This window comes from Zeus faber, assembly GCF_960531495.2.
Source record: "Zeus faber genome assembly, chromosome: 11".
Lineage (NCBI taxonomy): Eukaryota > Metazoa > Chordata > Actinopteri > Zeiformes > Zeidae > Zeus > Zeus faber.
This window is the reverse complement of record NC_137205.1, coordinates 19,131,344-19,155,505: the sequence shown is the minus strand read 5'-3', so window position 1 is coordinate 19,155,505 and position 24,162 is coordinate 19,131,344. Positions and strand designations below refer to the sequence as shown.

General features: G+C 44.2%; 3 protein-coding genes across 3 annotated transcripts; 1 reads left to right on the top strand and 2 right to left on the bottom strand.

The window, feature by feature from the left end:
* Positions 1 to 116: 116 nt before the first annotated feature.
* On the bottom strand, positions 117 to 4,394 carry pgls (6-phosphogluconolactonase). Its single transcript, XM_080009436.1, has 6 exons — positions 4,299 to 4,394; positions 3,595 to 3,861; positions 2,987 to 3,094; positions 2,785 to 2,886; positions 814 to 954; positions 117 to 690 (listed from the first exon to the last, which is right to left on the bottom strand). The coding sequence occupies exons 2-6, from the start codon at positions 3,856 to 3,858 to the stop codon at positions 544 to 546; spliced, it is 762 nt and encodes a 253-aa protein (XP_079865562.1). The 5' UTR covers positions 3,859 to 3,861; positions 4,299 to 4,394; the 3' UTR covers positions 117 to 543.
* Positions 4,395 to 9,527: 5,133 nt separating this feature from the next.
* Positions 9,528 to 11,761, bottom strand: LOC307237328 (kelch-like protein 10; the record flags this gene model as incomplete). The annotated part of the gene is made up of 2 exons (XM_080010041.1): positions 9,528 to 11,106; positions 11,628 to 11,761. 2 exons carry the CDS (start codon positions 11,759 to 11,761, stop codon positions 9,528 to 9,530), a joined length of 1,713 nt encoding a protein of 570 aa, XP_079866167.1.
* A 1,054-nt stretch (positions 11,762 to 12,815) lies between these two features.
* Positions 12,816 to 23,935, top strand: LOC307237327 (uncharacterized protein; the record flags this gene model as incomplete). The annotated part of the gene is made up of 8 exons (XM_080010040.1): positions 12,816 to 13,114; positions 13,728 to 13,788; positions 17,252 to 17,354; positions 17,816 to 18,549; positions 20,002 to 20,284; positions 21,426 to 21,565; positions 22,113 to 22,218; positions 22,327 to 23,935. The coding sequence occupies 8 exons, from the start codon at positions 12,816 to 12,818 to the stop codon at positions 22,953 to 22,955; spliced, it is 2,355 nt and encodes a 784-aa protein (XP_079866166.1). The 3' UTR covers positions 22,956 to 23,935.
* Positions 23,936 to 24,162: the final 227 nt, after the last annotated feature.

Sequence of the window (24,162 nt, the reverse complement as noted above, 5' to 3'; positions counted from 1 at the left end):
AATTTAACATTCGTAATAACCCACTTAAAAATATATATTATCTCTCTCCCACAGTTTTTTTGGATCTGCTACTAAAATTGGAACATATTTAAAGAACAACCAAAGCATATTAGAAACAGGTTCTTATTTTTTTTTTTATTTAGAAATAAAGCTGTTAAGACAAAAAAAAAAAAAAGCATATTTTTCAACAGAGAAAAAAGGTGGAACCATGATTTTGTGTCTCTCTCTCTCTTTGACACACACACACACACACACACACACACACACACACACACACACACACACACACACACACACACACACACACACACACACACACACACACACACACACACACACACACACACACACAGTGATTAGCTTTGCTACTTAAATTACAATTCAAACGCACGCGCACTCACACAATTCAGCCTTTTCCACGCCATGCCTCGTTGGCTGCCGTGAAAAACACACAACAACACGATTAGCCGTATCCTGTGTCTGTATTCACTTTTTTAATAACGATTTCCTATGTTGGTCCTTGAGGAAGCCGTGCCGGTTTATCTAGAGTGTGGCACCTGAACCCGGCCTCTCTACCTGAATAGTTAATGAAGCAGCTGCTGGGTCATCGATGAGCCAGAAGAGCTCGCCTTTAGTAGGGACGACACGTGCTGCGGGGAATGCTGGACCTTCTCCCGCCTCGAGCACTTCCTAACTCAAACAAACAAACAAACAAAAAAGCCCTTGTTAGAAAAGTAGCAATGCAATAATTAAGCGATCTCAAATACATTTTGAAGGGGTCATTTCTTTTGAATCACATGAGAGACAAATTACCTTCAACACCGGTGCCTTGCTGGCTCCCGTTGACACAAACGCCACGCAGCGTGCCGAGTTCACGACGGGTAAAGTCATGGTCACACGCTGTGGCGGTGGCTTGGGAGAATCGCTGATGGGGGCCACAATCTTCTCAGTTTCCTTAACACAAACCAAGACCAATCCTCTATGATGTTTAAATTTGCGATATCAAGGTTTACGCTGTCGCCTCAAATGTGCCTGTGTGAGAGATAACAATTGAAAGCAGGCGAACTCCAAGGTTACATCTCTGAACACAGACGTGTTCATAAATGTGTAACTCAGACCCATAATAAGAGACGCAAAATCATCAAAACCAAAGACGTGCTTATAATTAATACATAGACAAGTGTTTGTCTTCATCAGTGTAGATATTACACATATTGAGCATGTGAAATAGCAGCTTAAGAACCAGAGTAAAGAGTAGAAGCAAACTGGTGTCAACGAATTCATTAGTAGCCCTGCAATATATCTGCATTATTTCATATCAATGACTAGAGATGAATTTGTCAACATTTCTGAAAAAATTCTTTATCCTGGTCAACAGTGTAGAGCTTAGTGAAGCCCAATTCAAACATGATTAAATCGCAGCCTCCAAGTACATAAATCAGGCTTTGCAGCAGTGCTTAAACATAATGTTTATACAGCGTCTTTGGTCTCTGGCCTTTCAACGTTCCTAAACATGAGGAGCCACATAAACTAACACTCAAACTTGCATCAAGTCTGGTTCCTTTGACTATAAATAGAAGAATGCAGGACTTTTTCGTTTGTTTTCCATGATTGATGACGATACTCATGTTACCAGCATCTCTAGTCACTCACCCAAACGGTTTACCCAACTGAATACTGTTGTAAGTAACACAACTTCTTGGGTTGGGAGGAAGTCATTCACAGTTGAGTAGAAGTCCTGTCATGTCACCAAGCTACAAATGTCTCTGGTGTGTGTGTGTGTGTGTGTGTATGTGTGTGTGTGTGTGTGTGTGTGTGTAAAAGTGCAGCAACTTGGAGAACGAGTCTCAAACTCAAATCCTTAAGGCTGCATTATGGTAAATTGTGGCGCCGCCCCTTGCCCCCTGCCTGCGCCAGCACCTCGTGTCGATTACGCACATTTTAGTATTTTTAAAGCTTATTGTGCGTAATCTCTTGAACTTGAACACAGTTCAACACATTTTGGAAAATGCTCTTACATTGTGTAAGTGTACAATGCAGCCAAATTGCAGATGTATCACCTTGTTGCTTTAAATAGTACACTGAGATAAAGTTTAGGCCAAGTATTTCGTTAGTAAGTGTATTTTTCTTCTTTTTTTTTTGCCCTGCATCTGGGAATATTTGATATAAAAATATAAAAAGTCTTCTTTATTAATGAAGGCTAATCATATTCAATTCAATGCATAATTCTAAATTCTAACTAAATAAATAAATTATCTCTATTTCCTGCTGTCCCCCTTTTTTTGCTGCTGTAACAATGTAGATTTAGTAGTTTACTACAAATTTAATAGTACTCTGGTTTTATATTGTTTATAGTGCTTACCTTGATATGCTCTATTTTCTGCTGTCCCCTTTTTGCTGCTGAAACAATGTAAATTTCCCCAGTGTGGGACTAATAAAGGTTTATCTTATCTTATCTTAAATTTCCCCATTGTGGGACTAAGAAAAGTTTTATCTTATCTTATGTTAAAATTTAGAACAAATAAAAGTATGCTGCCCTTCAATATATCCTACAGTTAAAACCAATTTAAACGTGCAAGTTTAGGTTCTCCAATTATTTATATGGATTGAAAGCTAGCACAATAAGAGTACTAAGGAGCATCTAAACAGCCTTGGTTCCATCCAGATGGAGGCACGGGTCTTTTAGTTGCGAATGGGACAGTGGGATAAGAGGGCTTTCACATTTAAGCGTTCTGGGCAGAATCAATTCATATTCACAACAGGTCGGATGAGGAGGGCTCATACCTCAAGGAGAGGATGATCCGGGAAGAGGGAGCAAGTATGACCATCGGGGCCCATTCCCAGAAGCAACATGTCAAACACAGGTTTGTCATCATTCGGGAAAGCCTGAGTGTTTAAGAGGAGTAGAATGACAATGTTTCGATAACAGTATTAACGTATAGAAGTGCGTCTCACAGCACAGTTGAAAGAAATGCTGTGTATGTACCTCCTTCAGCTTGCGGGTGTAATCCTCTGCACATTCGTTCACTGGTAGCGAGGAGTCAATGGCCAAGATCCCACTCTGGGGAATGTTGATCTTGGAAAACAACTGATTCTAATAAAACGAGAAGCAATTGTGGTTCAGGGAAACACCACCACATAGGACAGACATAAATCTAGCTTTCACAGATAATAATAGTAATATTTTTTAAATTTGTATAGCACCTTTCATAGAAATATGCAACTGAGATTACGTTGCACTCCTATAAATCAAACAGTAATAATGCAAAAGAAACAAGGAGAGCCCATTTAATAAAAATAGCTCAATCTTATATTCAGGCCATCGATTTAGTCCTTGAAGGATCACGACTATTTCGCCGCCAATTATTTTCAATCATTGTTTCTCTTGAATTATCGGTTGCAAATTATGAGTGTTGACCAAGCAATTCTCAAATAACAGAACAACATTTCCCACGGGGCGATAAAGTTGAAAGTTCATGCAGGTTAAATAATGCTGTCAGAGTCCCCTCCAGTTGGGACCGCCCAAAATGAATGATGATGATGATGCTATGAAGAAAAGATAAACATCAAAGACAAGGGCTGTAGAATGTGTACCTTATATAGGCCATAAGTGCTCTCGGGGTCATCGGAGGGCACCAGCCGCTCGTCGCAGAAGCCGACCACCCACTTGCTGCAGTCCAGCCCCGGCAGAGCCAGCAGCCCCTGGCTGAGCAGGGCCACCAGGCTGCCTCCAGACAGGCCCAGCGTGAAGCGGCCACGGGAGGACACGGCCCCCTCAGCCCGGGACACCACCAGACGAGCCAGCACCGGAGCCATCTCTGATGACGAAGGGAGCACCACGACCCTTCTGCCCGCCATGTTCTGAGGGAACGCCAGGGGATGACGTTTCAACGCAGGAAATAACGAATAATAAAGAAAACTTGACACGCCCAACGCGGAAGGACATTTCAAAGCTGTTTTGCAGGAACCCACTTTGCAGCTGAAAAGATTCAACATTTGGGACATTATCCGTTTTAACGGACTACTGGACCCACCAACAACAAATCATAATTCATAATTGCAAATCGGGAGGCTGACGAGATGTGCGGTTGACGGCCCGCGATGACGTCACGGTTTTTACAAACACAAAACTTTCGGACCGAGCCGCGCGCGCCCGCGACGCCCAAGCGATCACAAAGGAACACGCGATGTGGGCGACACAACGAAAGGGCGAGGTCCCCCCCACACGATAAACACCGGCAGCCAAGCGCCGACGCATAGAGACGGTTACTCGGGTTTTCGTTGACACTTCTCCTCACCCGAGAGAGAGTTAATGTGTTCTCCTCCGCAGACACATCGGCCTCGACGTCCACTTCCCGGTGCGGTTTTCGTCAGCCAATCGAATTCCGGCTTCACGCCGCGTTGCGTTGTGGGTAACGGAGTCAAGATTCAAGATTCAAGATTCAAGATTTTTTATTCGTCACGTACATGTACATACTTTCATACATATATGCAGTGAAATGTAATGCAACGCACCCGGTGATAGCACACAATATGTCCTAGGAAAAAAAATAAAGTAAAAAAAATTCCTTTCTAATAGGCCGACTAACTGACTCCTAAAACGTAATACAGTAAGTGGAATACTTATAGAATAAGATAAAATATATCGAATAAAATACAATAGAAATAAAATGGAATAGATAGAGGGAATATGCCTATGTATGTACAGATATGTGCATTAAAGTGGCATGTGAATTAAAGTGGCATGTGAAAGTGAATAGAGTGAGGTAGTGTTTGGGATAATACAGCACAGTATACAACAGTACGGCGCAGCAATACGGCATCACGAACAACCCTGAACAGTGACACAGTATGCGGTACAGTATGCTACATACAGTACAGTAGGTAGTGGAGCCTAGTGTATGGCTCATTTAGGACCCCTGGTGAGGTCAGCGTTGACAGTTCTGATGGCTTGAGGGAAGAAACTCTGTCTCAGTCTCTCTGTTCTCGCTGTGTGACTGCGGAGGCGCTTGCCTGACCGCAGCAGCTGGAACAGTCCGTTGTTGGGGTGATGAGGATCCTTCATGATCCTACGGGCTCTGCTACTACACCTCCTGGTGTATAGCTCCTGCAAGGGGGGGAGGGTAGTTCCAGTGGTACGTTCAGCTGAACGCACCACCCTCTGCAGGGCCCGCCTGTCCTGGGCAGTACAGTTCCCAAACCAGGCAGTGATGTTGCCTGTCAGGATGCTCTCCACTGCTCCAGAGTAGAAGGACTTGAGGATCCTTACCGAGACCCGGAATTTCCTCAGCTGCCTGAGGTGGTAGAGACGCTGCCTCGCCTTTCTCACCAGAGTGTCTGTGTGTACAGTCCATGTTAAGTCCTCTGTGATGTGGACTCCCAGATATCCCAGACAGAAGTCCCATTAATCCACAAGGGCGCGTGCGTCCTCGATTGTGATCCTCGCCTAAAGTCCACAATCAGCTCCTTGGTTTTGCTGACGTTCAGGTGTAGGCTGTTGTCCTGGCACCAGAGTGACAGGTCAGCCACCTCCTCGCGGTAGGCCTTCTCATCGCAGTCGGTGATCAGGCCCACGACCACGGTGTCGTCAGCAAACTTGATGATGGTGTTGGAGCTGGACCTGGCCACACAGTCATGTGTGTACAGGGAGTACAGTAGGGGGCTGAGGACGCAGCCCTGGGGGGGGATCCTGTATTCAGGGTGAGGGAGCTTGACATGTACTTCCCCACCTTGACCACCTGGGGGCGGCCTGTGAGGAAGTCCAGGATCCAGGTGCACAGCGGACCATTCAATCCGAGCTCCATCAGCTTGACAGCCAGTCTGGTGGGGACTATGGTGTTGAAAGCTGAACTGATAAAGAAACACGTTATCATGGGAAGGAGGCCGTCATTGGAGAAGAGATTGAAGAGGAGACATGTTTCTATTTTTTTAATGATGACATTTGTTTGAATGGCGTCAGTGTTGCTGGTGTATTATCTTGCTGCTGGTGTGTGATGGAGACCGACCACGCCACCTCCTCTAAAACGCAGCCAGGTTGGCTAATTCCTGATGACCCTTTCACTATGGTTCTTATATAGTAACCATGGTACTTTATGGTAATTATGATTACTATGCCCATGTCACTACCATCGTTTATCTATGGTACTTTGTGTTAACCATGGTGCTACCATGGTTTTACTATGGCACTAACTATGATAACTATGCTTATTGTACTGTTATCGATGATGCTACTATGGTTTGTTATGGTTAAGAGAGGAAGCAGTATTTGCTTATTTATTTACCACGGTATTATCATGGCTCACTATGATCCAAATAAAAAACTCCTTTGGTCATTCATTGATACACAGGATGTGGTATGACTATGTGTAATCCAAGGTTAAAATACACAAAAAAAAGTTTATAACTTTCAAATGATCGACAGAAGCTCAAAAGTAAGGCATATGGATTTTTACATTTTAAATTATACATCACAAAGTATGTTCAAGTTCAAGAGATTATTTGTCACATACATATACATACGGTCATATGTATGTAGCTTAATATGTATGAATGCTCAAAATGCACAAATTTACAGTCTATAGCCACGTCTCCACATGTTAAACCATGTTAAGCTATGGAGCATAGTCGCAAAACCATGGTGGAAATACTGTGGTAAAACTGTAGGGAAATCATAGTATAGTGTGATTAACCCATAGTATAACCATGGTTCATAAACCATGAGTGGGCCAGTTGGAATTGGGGCAGGAGCAGATAGGCATGTGTCATGAAACGGGCTCCTCTCCTGAGTGTGTGTGGGGATGGGGGTTTTACCTGTTGCTTGTTAGACCAACCAACAAGCAACAGGTATGCAGCCACTCTGATCCCAATTACCTAGATCCAGGTCAGGTGTGGCTGCTCAAACCACCCCATCCCCACACCACAAGGTAAAACCCCCATCCCCACACACACTCAGCAGAGGGAGGAGCCATGCCATGACCTGTGTCCATCTGCTCCGGGGGCTTGATCCACAATAAACCTGTATGTTTTCCACCCCTTCGTCTGTCTCTGTGCCAGACGGCCCTGAATACGCCACTTGGGTTGCATGTGGCAGGCAGAACTGCCACATATTCATTTTCCTTTTTTAATTTCTTTAAAATTTTAAGACATTGAACTCAATTTTTGTTAAGCTTTGTGCTTCATTGTAAATACTGAAAATAATTTAAAAAAAAAGGTATATGATCGTTTCCTTTAAGCCATGGAAAGTTGAGACTGTAACCTCAGATGTTACTTAAATGTTAAAATAAAATTTTCAAATAAAAGTCATGATATTAAAATAAAGAGTTCCTGCGGTAATGACATCTTGTGTCGGTAAAGACACAATGTTAATGGTAAATGTTAATAATTTAACATTAACAATTGGCTACTGTAGAGAACAGTAACAAAACAGAAGGTGTAACATGTGTCATAGTAGAGATATTGCAGTAAAGACCGGGTCAAACTGATATTCATGTTTCAAAGATTTTATGGATTAAGGTTGATGTGGCACGAACATAAAATCTAATACAATACACAAACTCATAACACTTAAGGCATCTCACCACTATATTACATTGTGTACCAAGTCCAACTAGTTCTCAGTTCAGCCTGAGGAGTAAGTTCATTGCAAGTTTGAGGTTTTTGGTACACGTAACTAAAACAAGAGCCTTGATGTGCCTTTACGTCACTGGTTTTGGTTCTGGCACAAGTCCAACCATGTCATGTGTATACCAGATCACATCATCCTTTATTGGCCACCTATTGACCCCAACCCTGTGCATTGTTTTGACCAAAGCACAAGTCTCTCTATCAACATCTTGAATGATGCCTGGTTAAGGGTCGTTGTCGCACAGAATGATATACCGTTTACCGATCAGCTCTTCGTTGACATCAGAAATTGGTTGTATCATTTTGGTTTGCGGGAACGTTGGAGGATGCTGATGGAGGGCTCCCATGGAAGGCTCTGATGCAGGAGCAAAGGTGACGTATTGTGGGCGAAATATAGTATGCTTACAACTCAGCAGAACATTCTGCACAATTCTCAAACATTTTAGCCACAGGACACAATCGCCATTCTGTGTCCTATAGTTATGTAATGGAATTGTCTGTGTTGTATTAAATATACATTTAAAGCCTCCAGTCCTTACATGGCAGAGTAGAAGCTGTCACAAAGTGTAGAAGTCCTGGCATGTCACAAAGCTTCGAATGGCTCAGACGTGTGTGTGTGTGTGTGTGTGTGTGTGTGTGTGTGTGTGTGAAAGTGCAGCAACTTGGAGAATGAGTCTTGAACTCAAATTCATAAGGCTGCATTACAGTAAAGGAATGGAATTATTTGAACGTCATAGACTATTCCAGCTGTTCTTATCGATGCCCTATGAGAGCACCTCTACAAATTGCCACAGAAAATCATTATGCACCTACACCAGCTAGCAGGCCAAGACCACATGCTCCTACTCCTCTGAATATATATATAAATATATATATAAAATATATATATATATACATATATATTTTTTTATATATATGATATATTGTTGATATATATATATATATATATATATATATATATATATATATATATATATATATATATATATATATATATATATATATATACACATTAAGCCATTTCACTGCATATATATATATGAACATATGTGTATATATGTGACAAATAAACCTCTTGATCTTGAATAGATATTTTGTTCATGAATTAAAATTTTCATTTGACTTGAACATGATTGTTGGTTGGAGAGTTGCCCTTCTCACCTAAAGCCATTTTTTGGAGTTTCTGTATATAGTTTGCGACGTTTTCAATCAACATTTGTCACATTTCTTGCATTGCTCACTCTCCTCACTCCCACTCGACTATAGCCTCAATCCTTTGTCTGAGAGTCAGAGAGATGACCCATTCTGCTGCAGATCGACACCTCTAATGGCCCCCACCAGGGGGTCATGAATTTTCAGGTCATTAGTTAATGGCTCCTCTCACACCTTGGGTCAACTGAAACAAAGTTGTGAGCAGTTGTGATAAAACCTTGTTTTTACCTATTAAGACATCGGATTTGATCAACTATTTTGACTTCATTATATACCCAAGACCTTGAACAACTTTTGTATTGACAAAACAGTTCGTCAATATATTCTACTGTGTGTGCTATGACAACTTTTCTGGTGGCAACAAAAAATACAAAAACATACTCTTTAAATCTTGTGTGTTTTAGATGTAGCTGTGATTGTCCTTCAAATAGATAAGAGTGTGTTAAGTTGATTATATTTGGATAAATATCAGACCACACCAAAATAACAACGCTTCCCTGAATTCAGCTTGGACATAAGAAGGTTAAAATGCTTCATAAATTTTATTAAATGACAGTATTTAGTATTTTTTTTCTCTGTCAAGGTATGTAATAACACATTGTATATGTTTATCAAGCATCATATGATACATTTAAAATTTCACTGCTGGGACTTAAAGATTCCCGTAGTTACACCCTTGTATGAGGTTTCTGCTATTGCCGATGGGGTATGCCGTCCCGCGGAGCCGCGTAGTCCTCCATGTTGGGGAGGTCGTACACCACGCAACAGCTCAACGCGCTGCGGGAAATCCCCATATCATCAGCATCAGTCCACTTGTTCGTCTTCTCATTGAAGCACTCCATCTTAGATGTGTTGGTGATGCCATTGAAGCCTCCCACTACGAAGAGGAGGTCCTCCATCACCTCCAGCCCAAAGATTCTGCGGGGGGTGGACATGGGGCAAACCGCACACCAGGTGTCATCGACTGGGTTGTATGCTTCTGCGCTGCAAAGGTGGTTGACTCCATCAAAGCCTCCTATCGCATAAACATAGCCTCCATAGGCAACAACCCCCAAGTCGCTACGCTTGCTTGTCATGGGGTTGGTCAGCGTCCACTGGTTGGTGGCAGGGTTGTAATACTCTGCACTCAGCAGATGCTCAGACCTATGTAAACCACCGCAGATATAAACCCTGCCCTGCAGTGTTGTGGCATTGCTATTTGACCTATGCTCATGCATATTTGTGATCAGAGTCCACTGGTTCGCCTCTGGCTCATAGCGCTCCGCAGTTTTCTGTACATTATGTCCATCATTCCCTCCCATGGCATAGATGCAGCCGTCTAGCACAGCTATGCTAACGCTACTGCGTGCTAAGTACATTGGGGCCACCTGGTGCCAGGTGCGGGTGACAAGGTCGAACTTTCGCACACTGCTGAAATAATCAACACCATTGAAGCCACCAATGCAATACACAAAGCCATTAAGGAAAGCAACGCCATGACCACCCATTGGACAATTGTCTTCATTGATGACATTAACCCAGCGGTCTGCCCGTATATCGTATGCCTCGATGCTATTGATGGGATTATCGCCACTCAAGCCTCCGATGGCTAGTAGGATGGCACAGGGCAGGCGGGGGCGGGTCAGGAGGTTGCTGGGGCCCAAATTAGAGGGTTCTATTAAGTTGAAGTCATGCATGGCCTTCAGAGCATCACTGACCATGGGCTTGCACTCAATGCTGTCCATCAGCAGTTTATTTTGAACACGGTTTAAGCAGCCCTCAGTCATCAAGCCCAGACGAATCTTGGGTAGGAGCAGGGCCATGTGGTCCCTGCGCTCTTGGGTGCGGTGGTTGATCCAGCGCAGGATGGTCTCAAACACAACGCTCTCCTGCTTGACGTTCAGCTTGTCCTCTTCGATGACAGTGGCCAGCTGCTGCAGCGTCAGCTCCAGAAACTCCTCAGAGATACAAACTATCTCCTCAAAGTGCTGCAGGATATAGAGGTAGACTTTGCGTTTCAACACGGGGCACGAGCAGATGTCGGAAAACCTCCAGATGCCGATGCAGTTCCGTGGACTGAGGTGGTTCTGGAGGAAGTCAGAGCATACTTGTACAAGATCCAGCATGGAGAGGTAGTCTGCTGTAACCAGCAGCTCCTTAACGTTCTCCATTGTTACATTGATGGAACAGGTGTAGGCGTACTCCACGAGGAGACCCATTATATATGCAGAAACACCGGGGATGGTGTAGATTCTCTTCTCTGGTTGGGCGCAGTCACCGGTGAAGAGAACCCTGGAAGTGGAGTTTAAGACTATCAGACTAATTGAGGAACTATCCCAGGTGAACTTTATGGAAAGTACATTAAAATACATGGGAAATACATTCTATATAGCTATATTCTATTCTATAGATACAGCACCATATTATAATGATAGACGTCTTGTTGACCTGCATGACCTTTGATGTACTTTTCTTTCAAAATAAATCAGGATAGCAATGTATGCACTTAGTCACATGCAGACACACACGGATACATACCTAATAACACATATCAAATCAGACATAGACACATACAGAGACAAACACACACACACGCATAAACATGTTCACATAAACAAACACCTAAACACACTAACATTTTAGCAAACACACATTGAGGACACACTTATCAAGGTATTTCTGATGGAGGTGTTGGAGCAAAGATGCCAACTAGACAAACATTTCAACAAACACAGTAAAACAAACTCGAGTGACACAGTACATAGTCGAGAAGCAGCAAGTTCCCTGACCGACAGCTCCGTGTAACGGCCTACCTCAAGTACTCGCTGCAGGCGCTCAGGACGACCTTGTGAGCGCTGAACTCCACGTCATCCACTGTGATAACCACGTCACACAGTTTCCCCTCCAGTCGCATTTCATTCAACACCAGCCATATTGTCTCGCTCATTGTCCCTTCCATGTGGTTTGATTGAGGGGAAGCGCCAGATAAATTCAAGTGAACTCCAGGTAGCAGCTGTCTGCTCATTTTATAGATTTGATCAGTTTCCAGGATGGGGTCCTGTGACATCACAAATCACACATCATGGAGCTCATTACAGTATGTGTGTCACAAAGACGTTATAATGATGAGGTCCCCTGGTACCTGCATCATCTTGTACTTTAAGGCAACTCATCCACTTTAAATGTTGTGTGTGTGTGTGTGTGTGTGTGTGTGTGTGTGTGTGTAGGTGCGTGTGTGTGTGCATGCGTGTGTGTGTGTGCGTGCGTGTGTGTGCGTGCGTGTGTGTGTATATACATATATACAACAGGGGTTGGTCAGTGGCGCTGTGGGGAATTCCCCTTATATGTTTACGTGAGTTTCCATGACGACTGCATTTTTCTGCCACACACTCTAGTTCCCATTCTGAAGAAGCAGAAGTGAGTTTCTTTCTTTTTAATCCGCTGGCCAAAACTTTCCACAAAGCCCCTGATTCTGTATATACTATGTGATATACTCTCTCTCTCTCTCATATATATATATATATAGACGCTTTAGCTTGATGGCCCAATGGAAACCAAAAGGAAACCAAATGGAAACCAATTTCCTCATCTTTTTCTTAAAACGTAATCAAAATAGTTTTCTGTACTATGGTCCGCCTAGCTGTTCTGTTTGTATAGTAATATGTGTTCTGCGTCTCATGCATGAAGTCAATCAAAGTGAGGTCACATTTCTTCAAATGTTATAACAACGTTTCAAATATGTGTGTATTTACTTTTAAGCATTTTGCGGCATATTGCCAAAGACAGAAACAAAGAAGTGAAGAACGCAGCGAAACGCCAGTGACTTTGTGATGCACCCTCCCATCCGGTAGATGGAAACGATGTCGTTTTAACAGCGTGTGCGCGCACGCATATCCTTATTTTATTATTTATCACTGTGTTGGACAGTGGATGTTTTCCTGCCGAAACTGCAACAACTCCCATTCCAAGCACGAATCGAGGCGACTACCGAAACCAACGGCATGTCTTCGGTCTTCTCCTTCCACTCGCAGCTCGTCTCCGTCATGGACGCCCTGTCCAAAGCCGCGGTCCTGGAGATCGGCAAACTCGTGGAGATCGAGTCCAAGATGCTGAGGATCGAGATCGGTCGCGGGCGGAAGGAGGTGGCGTCGCTCACGGAGAAAGTGCAGCTGATGGAGAACCTGCTGTGGATCGCGCGGGCACCGGGACACGGGCGGGAGGCTCAGCGGCGGACCCCCGCGGGGAAGGGGAGCCGCGGCGGCGGACCGGAGCCCGGGAGGACCGGGCCGGCGATAAAAAGGTGAAAAACGAAGCCGTTCGACTGGAGTTGATACACACCCGCAGCAACATCCGTCATGTTTTGTTATGAGCGTTTTGTTTTCCGCGCCAGTGCATGTGCAGGTTGTATTCATCTGTGGATCAGCGCAAACTTGCACGAATTCCTCTGTTTGACGACATGTGAATTGCTGATATGTGAAGGGCGGTTTTTTTTCTTTGTTTACAGCCAACTTTATGTTGTTTATTGTGAATGTTTAGTGTTTGTTCTTCACTTTTAGTTTATTGTATAATGTCGAGTTTTTCCACATTTTTAGTTCATTATTTGGGTTTGTTGTATATTGCCGATTGTATTTTTTTTGCTTCTATTTTTCTTATTGCTTTATCATTAATGCCTATTGTTTAGATGTGAAATGCTTTTCTATCTGTCTGTCTGTGTATATATATATCCAACAATTATCTATCTATCTGTCTGTCTGTCTGTATCACACTATCCATCTATCCATCTATCTATCTATCATTTATCTATGTCTGTTTTTCTGTCTGTACATCCATATCAAACAATTGTCTGTCAATCTGTCTGTCTCTCCATATCAAACAAACTCCATATCTATTTATATCCATCTATCTTTCTATAGTGAGCGTCCGGCAGAGAGCAGATGTCCCTCCGTCGAGACGAGCGCTGTGCATCAAGATGAAGTAAGACAACTTATCAGAATGTGTGATGTTGAATGTCCCAAAATGCTCGTTTAAAAACTTTTATTTTTCAACCTGTGTCGTCATTATGCTGGGCATACAGCACAGAGTGTTTTTGTGCTATTGCATCACTCTGCAAGTGGAGTTCAACTTCTCACCCTGCAATGCAACTCTTTATTAATTCTTTAATCACCAAGAACTCCGAACATGTATCGAAACAGTTGATTAAGTCCAGGAAAACTGGAACAGCAATTTGGTACGAGGCCTCTTCCTGTCATAATTATGGCAGTAAATGAGGGAGGAAAGGAGAGGGATGTAACCAGGGGAATGCGGGGGGTTTGTTCAAGGTGTGTGTGTGTGTGTGTGTGTGTGTGTGTGTGTGTGTGTGTGTGTGTGTGTGTGTGTTATGTGTGTGCATGTGAAGGGGCATGGTAAGGGTACAGGACTTGTCCCAATTGGTTCTGGTGTATAGGGTCGGTTTTATATCATAGCGGACCCCCGCCCCCCAGCCCCAGCCCCCAGAGAAGCCGGAAGCCAGCGGAGCAACTCCCACGCCGCCCCCACGGACCATAATCCAGTCCTGGAGTGTGCGAGGAGACCCTGCTCCCCTGAGGGGCACACATACAAACTATCTCCACGCGCACGCACAAGATGCAGCCACAGGCACAGAACCTGGGCCGCGGACGTCAGGCACAGACCCCAGGCCCGGAGCCAGGTCCTGCGCAGACAGACTGAATTCCCGACTGAACTGCCCGGTCCTGACACAACCGGCCAGACACCTCCTCCCCCCGCAAGCCCCCGAAGCGCCCATCCACGTAGCCAGGTATGCTCCACGCAGGGAACATGGATGTCAGCCCAGCTAATGCCCGCAGGCCGCCAGATATGTGGGCCCTCCACCACCAACCAGCACCCGGGGCACCCGCCGCAGAGAAGTGACACAGTGGGAACAAGGGCGGACAACCGCCCCCCGCACCCCAACCCGCACCCACAACAGCAAGTGAGCCCCGGAAGGCACACAACAGCAAGCAAGCCCCGGAAGGCACCTGGCGGCGCTCCGCCGGGTCACAACACGCCAGAAACCACCCAGCACCAGGTGCAAGACGCCAGGACTCGAAGCCAGCCAGCAGGGGACTGACCCGGTATCCCCCCGGCCAACCACACCCCCACACCAATGCCAACAGCGCCCCGCGACCCAGGAAAACCCCAGTGCTCAATGTGTGCTGTTAGCAATTGCAGTTAAAATTGCGAGGTGTGGGGGTGCGAGTCCTCCAAGCGTGTCAAACTCGAATCACTCGCAACCCTCCTGCCCAGCAGACCCTGGTCTGGTGGAAGGTTGTTCGGAGTAAGATTATGTGCGAGTGTATGTGTTCTAAGCTAATATGAGTGGTATTAAAAATTCAGGATGGATGAGAAGCACATCGGGGCAGGAGCGTGACGGGCAAGATGGCAGCCGCCTGCCACATCCCCACCCACATAGCTCGCACCCCACCCGTCCCGCAAGCCCTAGGCCTATTGTGTGGTGTATGTGCTGAGTATGAGTTTTGACACTGGGAGAGATGGGCCAAGCACAACCAGATCAAAACAGGGGTGCAGTACACCCGGCAGCAGCCACGCCGACCCCACCCCTGACCCGACCGTTCCTCAGTGCGCCCACCCGAAACCGGCACACGACCCAAACCCGAAACCCGGCACACCTCGCCCCTGACCCGAGCCCCAAACCCGCAACCATCTTCAAACCAACACATGGACGCCAGATGCAGGCACCCCCCAGCCCCCGCCCCCGGTCCAGTAGTCGTCTCTGGTATTGAGGGAACAATAAGAACAGACGTCTTTATCCACAAAACCCATTTTGAACGTTTTGTGTTCCGTGATATGGGCTCTGTGCAGAATCTTATTTTGGATGAGTTGCATTTTTGAATTGCGGGTCATAGAAAAGGTGTCGTTGCACATAAGCTTCCACAGGTTGATATCGGAGGAAACAGCAAGGTCTCTTTTCCCATTCCATCTTAGGTAACGATGAAGTGTCTTCTGTTTTAAATAAAGTTTGTATATTCTGGAAAATTGATTTTTAAAATGACCGATATGAGTGAGATGTTCAGTCATCGGAGGTGGTTGTAGGATGTTGTTCGTTGAATGAATTAGATTTTAACTTTTAGAGACTGCTGTAGTTGAAGGAATTGAAGGAAGCCGTGGCCACCGATATCATACCTTTGGGTTAAAGTTGGGAAGGATATAAGCGAATTGTTTTCAAAAGTTGGTTCCAGATGAGTAATTCCTTGTCTTTTCCAAGACCTGAAGATTATTGGTGATTTTACCCAGAAAATCTGGCTTGTGCCAGATTAGGGTGAATTTGTTTGGAGATAGAGTGTGACCACTGGGTTCGATGAATTTCCCCCAGACGGACAGAGCCGTTGTGATTAATGGGTTTTTAAAGCAATTATGTTTCCTTATTGATTCCGTACGGAATGGGAGATCAGATATTGATAAACCCTGGCATTCTGTTTGTTTAATGTCTCGCCATCCATGGCCCGATTGTTGCTCTGGTTGTAACCATTTAATTATAATTTGAAGATGGTTCGCTAGATAGTAGTAGCTGAAGTTTGGGGCTGCTAGGCCTCCACGGTCTTTGTTTTTTTTTGTAGTGTTGCTAGTTTAATTCTCTTTTTTTTTCTCAATTCCTTTTCACTTCTGCTATGCTACCAATTAGAAACATGGGTAGGTTATTCCATCGAGTGAACATTCCAGTCTTCCCCATCGAGTGGTAAGACTGTGGTTTTAGTCCAGTTTATTAAATAGTCTGAGATGGCTGAACATTTTGATTTAACATTGAACACTTATTTTGTGAACAGAGTTTCCTGTTTGTGTGCCAATGATATTACAGTTTTGACGGATGGCGGCCGCGCGGGGTTCAATAAAGATGGCGAATAGTAAAGGGGAGAGCGGACATCCTTGTCTTGCCGCGTTGTGGAGTGAAACGCTGTGAAGTGTAAACATTGGTGATGACAGAAGCAGATGGCGAGTTGTCCAGGATTCTGATCCATTGAATGAGGGACTCTCCAAAGCCAAAGTTGTTGAGGGTGGAAAAGAGTTATGTCCAATTAACTCTGTCAAATGCTTTTTCGGCAGCTAAGGAAGCAATAACGGTATTTAAGTTGTTCCATTGAGATATGCTGATCAGACTGAATAAACGCTGCATATTGCAGGATGAGTGTCTGCCCTTGACAAAGCCTGTTGGTCTGGGTGAATTATAAATGGAATTACTTTCTCAATTCTGTTGGTTAGTGTTTTACTTATAATCTTTAAATTGCAATTAATAAGGCTTATGGGTCTATAACTGGAGGCTAAAGGAAGGTCCTTATTGGGTTTGAGCAAAACCGAAATGAGAGCGGTATTCGTGTGCGGAGGGCATGGTGGAGGTTGACTTAATCTCAACAGTCGATAAAAACAATCAGTGGTGTTCTCTCAGCAGCTCAAGCCAGCGACGGAGCACCCCGAGCTGCTGGTGATTAAGGTGGAGCCGAGTGAGCTGGACGACTGGGAAAGCCGGCCACAACAGGGCAGTGAAAAGAGTGAGTAAGCAAATTGTTATTATCTAAAATAATATTGTCTATTCAAACATCAACTGAAGTGAACTATATTTGTAGTAATTTTGCGTTCAAATATTACTATTGTTATAATACGTAGTGCAGTTAGTGTTATTATTATTAATATAAAATATTTATTACCATTATTTTCACTGCCATATATATCGATAAATTATACAAATATATTTATATAATATGGCTTTGCATGTATTTTCTTTACCAGCTTATTACAAGTACTATCATAGAATATTATTGCAGAGCATTGTTTCTGTATACTATTTGTACTTGATACTAGTGTAACCGCCACTTGTGTTATTCATTTTTATTTGTATCTTTTTTTTTTTTACTTGCACTGTTCTGTGTGTGTGTTCTGCTGCTGTTATACCTGAATTCTTCCTGAAGTGCTCTTACCTGTTCTATTTCAAATATTGTTTTAATGCAAACAGAAGCTGCGATCATCACAACAGGAAATGAAGACGTCCAACCGGATCCCCAGAAGACGAAGAAGAGCTTCGGCGCCGAGACGTATCCCAAAGCGGCTCCAGATCGACAGCGATGCAGCGGGAGCTTTATGAGGATGTGTGCTCCGTCGTCCACGTCGGGGCCAAGGTTACAGGAAGCGCAGAGGTTCGGTCCTACGCGGGCGGACTTCCAGAACTCACAGCTCACGCCCGCGCAAACTAACCTGGAGCCTCCCGGCCGAAACGTCGCCGGCACCACCCAAAGCTTGAGTCTGGCCAAGAACATGAAGATTCACAGCCTGAGGAACTCGTCCGCCAAGAGATTCGGCTGCATTCAGTGCGGAAAGAGCTTCAGATGTTTCAGCCAGCTAGAGATACACCAGCGGAGTCACACGGGGGAGAAACCGTTCAGGTGCACGCTGTGTGGAAAGCGCTACGCGCAGAAAGGCCACCTCTACACACACCAACGCACACACACCGGGGAGAAGCCGTACCGGTGTCCGATATGTGGCAAGGGTTTCATCCAGAAGTGCACTCTCGATATGCATCAGCGCACGCATACGGGCGAGAAACCGTTTGTCTGTGTTCAGTGTGGGAAGGGATTCACAAAAAACTGTAATCTAAAAAAACACATAGCGGCGCACACAGATTCAAATATGCACATGCTTGGTACTGAATTAAGAGTACCTGGGCTACATGCGACCACTTCACACAACGCCGTCAGCCAACTCTGATTTAAATGTTATTGTTTCGTGTAATAAACTATCAATGTTTCGACATTGGTGTACATTTGTCTGTGCGTTGCCTATTTATGTGCTGTTACAATGCATGTGAAAATACGGTGCATTTTACGTGCATTTCTGTCTTGGTCACGTTTCTCTTAAACCTCCCAGGTCGTCCCTGCACTCTTTGGGAACTATGTATTTTTCTAATTTGTTCATTAAAATAAATCTCATGCTTGACATAGCTCATTTTTATGAATGATTTAAAGTATGGTCGACGCGTAATTTTGGTTGGTATCCCATGAGCAGGAATTTATTGGCAACCAGTTTATTTAATTGCTCATAATAGGCGGGATGCAGAAGCCTCAAGCCCTCGTGCCATTCATATCTTGCAGGAAATTGGTTTCAAAAAAAAAAAAAAAAAATGAAATCGGGGAAGAGAGAATAAAGTGCTTTATTCGAATCATAAAACGGGTACCAAACAAAACTATTCAAAATATGGTCAACTCAAGATTTCATCGATAAATATCTATTTTGCCATTATTGGTCAATTTGGGTGCGAGTTATAACACAACTGTAGGAAGTGCTGCTACAAATAGATAAGCGGTACTTATTCATGCTATATTCATCTCCAGAGGGAAAGTGTGTTTTGTTTCGTTTTTCCCCGTCGGCACAACCACACAGTAATAACAAAGTAATAATAGAGAGAAGCTAGAGAAACGTTGACCATACCAAACAAACAATGGTTGTAATATATACTGTCGAATAGTAAAGACAGTTCATAAAATAATATATGAAGTATCCAGTTAAAAATATTTTCTTGTCAGCCAAAGGCTACAGTATACATCTTTATCCTCATCACACATGATATTTGTACAATATTAATTATCTTGAGTAAATGTCTTGTTAGTTGGGCAAAGACTAAAGGGAACCGTCCCCGCAGGAGAGGAGATAATAATAACACCGCCATGGCTGCCTTCACCCTCTCCCACAATCCCCTGCGACGACAGGAGCGCCCTAGCGATGAAAGGTTCGACTCCTTTCATTCGGATTCGGTGCTCGACGCGTCACTCAGTGAAATCGTTCCATTCCGCCACCAGCGGTGTGTTTTGGTGGAATAAGTCGCATTAAATGTGAATGTGCCACAATGCATTTTCTTTCAAAGGGTCATTTTCGGGCCCCCGAGTGTCCTTTGTTTGTCAGCGGTTGTTTTCAGTCCGCGAGTCCGATTCATTCACTCGACCGACTCCTTTTCTGGAGCGGCGCCCGCGTCGTTCGAAAGATTCGAGCCGTTCGCCCGTCGCGCATCAATCCCGCTCCACTCTTTATCCCCACACGGTCCCCGGTCTCCGGTCACATCCCGGGTGGCGTCGCCGAGAGCTCCGGTCCAACGCGTCCTCTCCCCCTCCCCCCCCCCTCCCCTCACTCACCGCACGGTGAACGTCCCAGCCTTCCGACATGATGTGCGACACCGCCAGCAGAGGCTTCGGACCGCAGCTCGCGGCCGTCTTGGAGAGGCTGACCAAGGCGGCTCTGGCTGAAATAAGCGCTCTGGCGGACCAGTGCTCCGCCGCCCACCACACGGAGCTCTCCCAGCAGAAGAGCGAGAACGACGCCCTGAAGAGGAGATGCTTCTCGCTGGAGATCCAGCTCAGGGCGGCCAGGGAGGTGCACAACCCCGCCGCGGCCAACAGCCAGAGCGGGGCCCCGGGCGCGGAGAAATTCGCGGAAGGTTGGTGATTTCGGCAGTGCGGCGACGCTAACCGGTTTGCCCGCTCGGTAGCCATGACGGGTCCGGCTCTTATTTTGGGATTCGTGTCACTATGAAAAGATTCGTTCTATTTTCGGACCTCTCGCGCGTTGTATTTATATTCGGGTGATATAATGCCCAAATATAAATATTATATATATATATATATATATATATATATATATATACACATACACACACACACACACACACACATAAAGTCAGTAATGGGCGAAGCGGACCCGGGCCTACTTGGAGAAGTCCAACTGCCACGATATATATATATATATATATATATATATATATATATATATATATATATTTTATTCCTTTGACTTAATTTTTAAGTGGTTTCGGTGTCTTTTTTACATTTATGTAGCTTGTGAAATTCACTAACGTGTCACTCAAAACAAACTTGCTGCGGACGTCCATGAGCCCCCCCCCCCCCCCCCCGAATAGGACAGACAGTACGTTATGGAAGCCTTGAGGGGACAATTTTAATATGAAAACGTAATTCCACAATAGCGTTATCATATTCCACGTATGGTGGTGTTAGTGGAGTACAAAAAAAAACAAAAAAAGAAATGGAACTGAAATACAGGTACTCCTCACTTGACGACCTACTTGTTGACCGACTGTTCGGACTCTTGACCAGCTCTCTGGCGGCCTGTATTGTGCGCTGCGTGCAATACCGCGGCGTGCGCGACGTTTCAGCGTCAAGCATGGTCATCGATATTATATATACACTCTATTCACTATATATACACTATATATACACTATATACACAATAATCACTACAGTATATATACTATATATACTATATACACATAATATACACTGTATACACTGTATACACTATACTCTGTATACACTATATACATCTCATCTCATCACCGTCCTCAGTCTCGTTCCTGCAGTCTGTCAGTATTCACTACACTAGTGATTGCAATGGCCACGCCCCCTTACCAGAAAATAACACTGGTTACTTGCTTTACTATAGTCCCCTATAGGCTTCCATAGGACTCATGAATGACCGGCCTCCCCGCAGGGGTGAACGAGGGAGCGCCCGAACAAGAGGTGAATGTTGAACCCTGCTAAGGTTACGCTTGCCATCCCTTACAGAGCAGCACCATCACCACCCCCCTGCCATTGAAGGTGTCTTTGGGAAAGACTGGTGCAGTGACCTCTGGAGAGAAGTGAGGCCCAGCACTCAAAGTAAAGAAACAGTGGAAGCGGCCGCTACCAGAGACCTGAGGCCACAGGTCAGTGAGTGTCCCTCACGCCCTCACCGTGAGGAATCACAACATTACAAATACTGAGGGGACAGTCACGTATAATGTTATCAAGAGGTTCCCCAATTTCATTTACAAGACATTAGCGCCATTAAAAAAATTTATAAAAATAACTGTTTCACTAAACTGTTGTCTCGTACTTATAGTAGCTTATAGACAGGTTTGGAATTTTGGGCTGAATCGATATCTAAATAATAACAATCTTCTCAGATTGATCCCAGAGACAAAACGCTACCAAATGGGGTCTGTGGCCTACTCTCATCAAATTGGGGGTCCTCGATAAGGAGGGGGGGCGTTCAGAATCACCGATCTATACCATTACCTTTTATGAAATTGCTCAATGCTCTAGAATGTTTCTTTATTTTTTGTTTCTCACTGAAATGATCCAAAGTGTTTTGATGAGAACACTTTTTAAATTCCTTTGTTATTCCCTCGTGCTAACAGAGGATGGGCATTTGTCCGTGTGATAAAATATTCTATTTCACCAACTGTGCTCCTGTTCTTCTTTTGGGACCAGGCAATAAACTTGGTCGATAGTGAGCCCGACCTAATCTTTGTGAAAGAGGAGATCTATGACGATCAACCCATCGGTCAACAGATGACACTTTCTGGAAACAGGAAAAGTAAGTTGGCCCTCCCGATTCAAAGCGAAACAAAAATAAAATGTGCGTGCATACAAATATTTATGTAATTCACAACCTTCTGTGACCTGTCTGGCTTTGTCTCGTCAGCCTCGTCAGGCAACATGGGGAGGGGGGCGTTTGGGGACAGTTCCCTTCAAAGAGCCGTCAACGAGCTCCGACTTCACCCGAGAGACTTGAACAACTTCCCCATGACCTCCGGCGCCCAGACGCAGCAAGGCGCACAGGCGGCGCTCATCGACAACCTGATCGGCGACTCCGGACTGAGCACGTTTGTTGACAACACAAACGCCGCTCCGGCGACCGGGGAGTACTCCGACTTCATGAACAACGGGCAGATGAACGCGAGCAAAGAGCATTTAGTGGAGCAGAGGCACGGGAAGGCGCTGAAGACGTTTGAGTGCCTGTTCTGCGGGAAGATATTTAACTACCTGAGCAGCCTCAAGGTCCACATCCGAAGGCACTCTGGGGAGAAGCCTTTCAGCTGCACTGTCTGCGGGAAGCGCTTTGCTCAGAAAACCTACCTGAAATTACATCAGCGCGTGCACTCCGGGGAGAAGCCCTACACGTGTCAAGAATGCGGCAAAAGCTTCTCGCAGAAAAGCTCTCTGAATATACACTTACGGACACACACGGGGGAAAAGCCTTACAGCTGCGTAGACTGTGGCAAAAGTTATGCCTACAAGTACGGTTTTAAACATCACCAGTGTTTCAACTGAGGTTTGGGTTCATCCCAGAGGCACCGATTCCAAAGGATCTCACATTCTCGTTTACCTCTCACGCCTCACTTTTTACTCATTAAACTCCTTTTCCTTTGCATTGTTAAAGCTTCCCTTTTTTATTATTTTTTTTAACAAGAGTGTTTGATATTTATGTCTGATAATACCGTGTGTGTGTGTGTTTTAATCTGCTAAAATAACCTGGAAATGTTTCTCAAAACAATAACTGAATGCATTAAAAGCAGCTGCTTCTTCAGGAATGCTGTTTTACTACAAGGGAAAATGAAACGGCGGCACAAATAGATGTGTTGCTTTTCTCAAATTATTTTATATATTGGCTTCACGTATATATTTTTTTATGTATTTATCCACATGATCATTTTGTTTCAATTGCCAAATTTTGATGTGACGCATTTAAAAGTAACCAAACCCTAAAATTAAAACTGTGAGGACGATCCATAGGTTAACGTAGGTTATATGTACTGTATATACAGCATATGGTGAGAAAGGCTCCTTGTACTCCACACAAAGCCTCTTCATCTGGCTGTTTTAAAGGGATGGGAAAATTATCTTGAGGAAAAGAAAGTCAAACTTCCTTTTTCAAAGGCCTTTTGTATGTCTATTTGGCTTGAACCTATTCATATAGCAGTCTTCGTCGTGTACTTTTCAAAATGTCCTTTTAGATTTTAATTTATTTTTCTCGATTTGGCTCTACACCGCTCTACATTAATTGCATCCAGCTCCCTAATATGTTGTTTCCAACCTGTTAGAAATGGATGAGGTGTGTACTGTTATTAATGCAAATGTTTTAAAATATATATAAGCATATTACATTTCAATGTATTAATTAGACATCCAGAAGGTGTGTGAACAACAGTAATACTATGCCAGTTTTGTAATTTGCAAAACCATGTTTTGCCAAGAGCTTCTGAAATGTGTTGATTGTAAAATAATAAACGATTGCATACTTGAGTCTGTGAGCCCTGCTTGTGAATGTAGTTTTATTCATGTAATCTGAGTGAAATGCCTCCAACCATGTTATTTTAATGCTAATTAAATAAAGCATTATTGCTTTTCTAAGTCACATTATTACATTTCCCCTCTTCCCACAGAAAACAAACCTATATTGCATTTTTTTTTTATAACCAAGCCCTCTCAGGTTAGGGTGCTGAAATACAGATATTGTTACTGTAACAAAATACTGTCA

Bases quoted from the DNA above. Each gene is read 5' to 3' on its own strand.
- pgls (XM_080009436.1), bottom strand. From the start codon at position 3,858: ATGGCGGGCAGAAGGGTCGTGGTGCTCCCTTCGTCATCAGAGATGGCT. The intron at 3,095-3,594 runs GTACACATTCTA...TCGTTTTATTAG, and splicing joins GCACTTATGGCCTATATAAG to AATCAGTTGTTTTCCAAGAT. The intron at 691-813 runs GTAATTTGTCTC...TGTTTGAGTTAG, and splicing joins GCAAGGCACCGGTGTTGAAG to GAAGTGCTCGAGGCGGGAGA.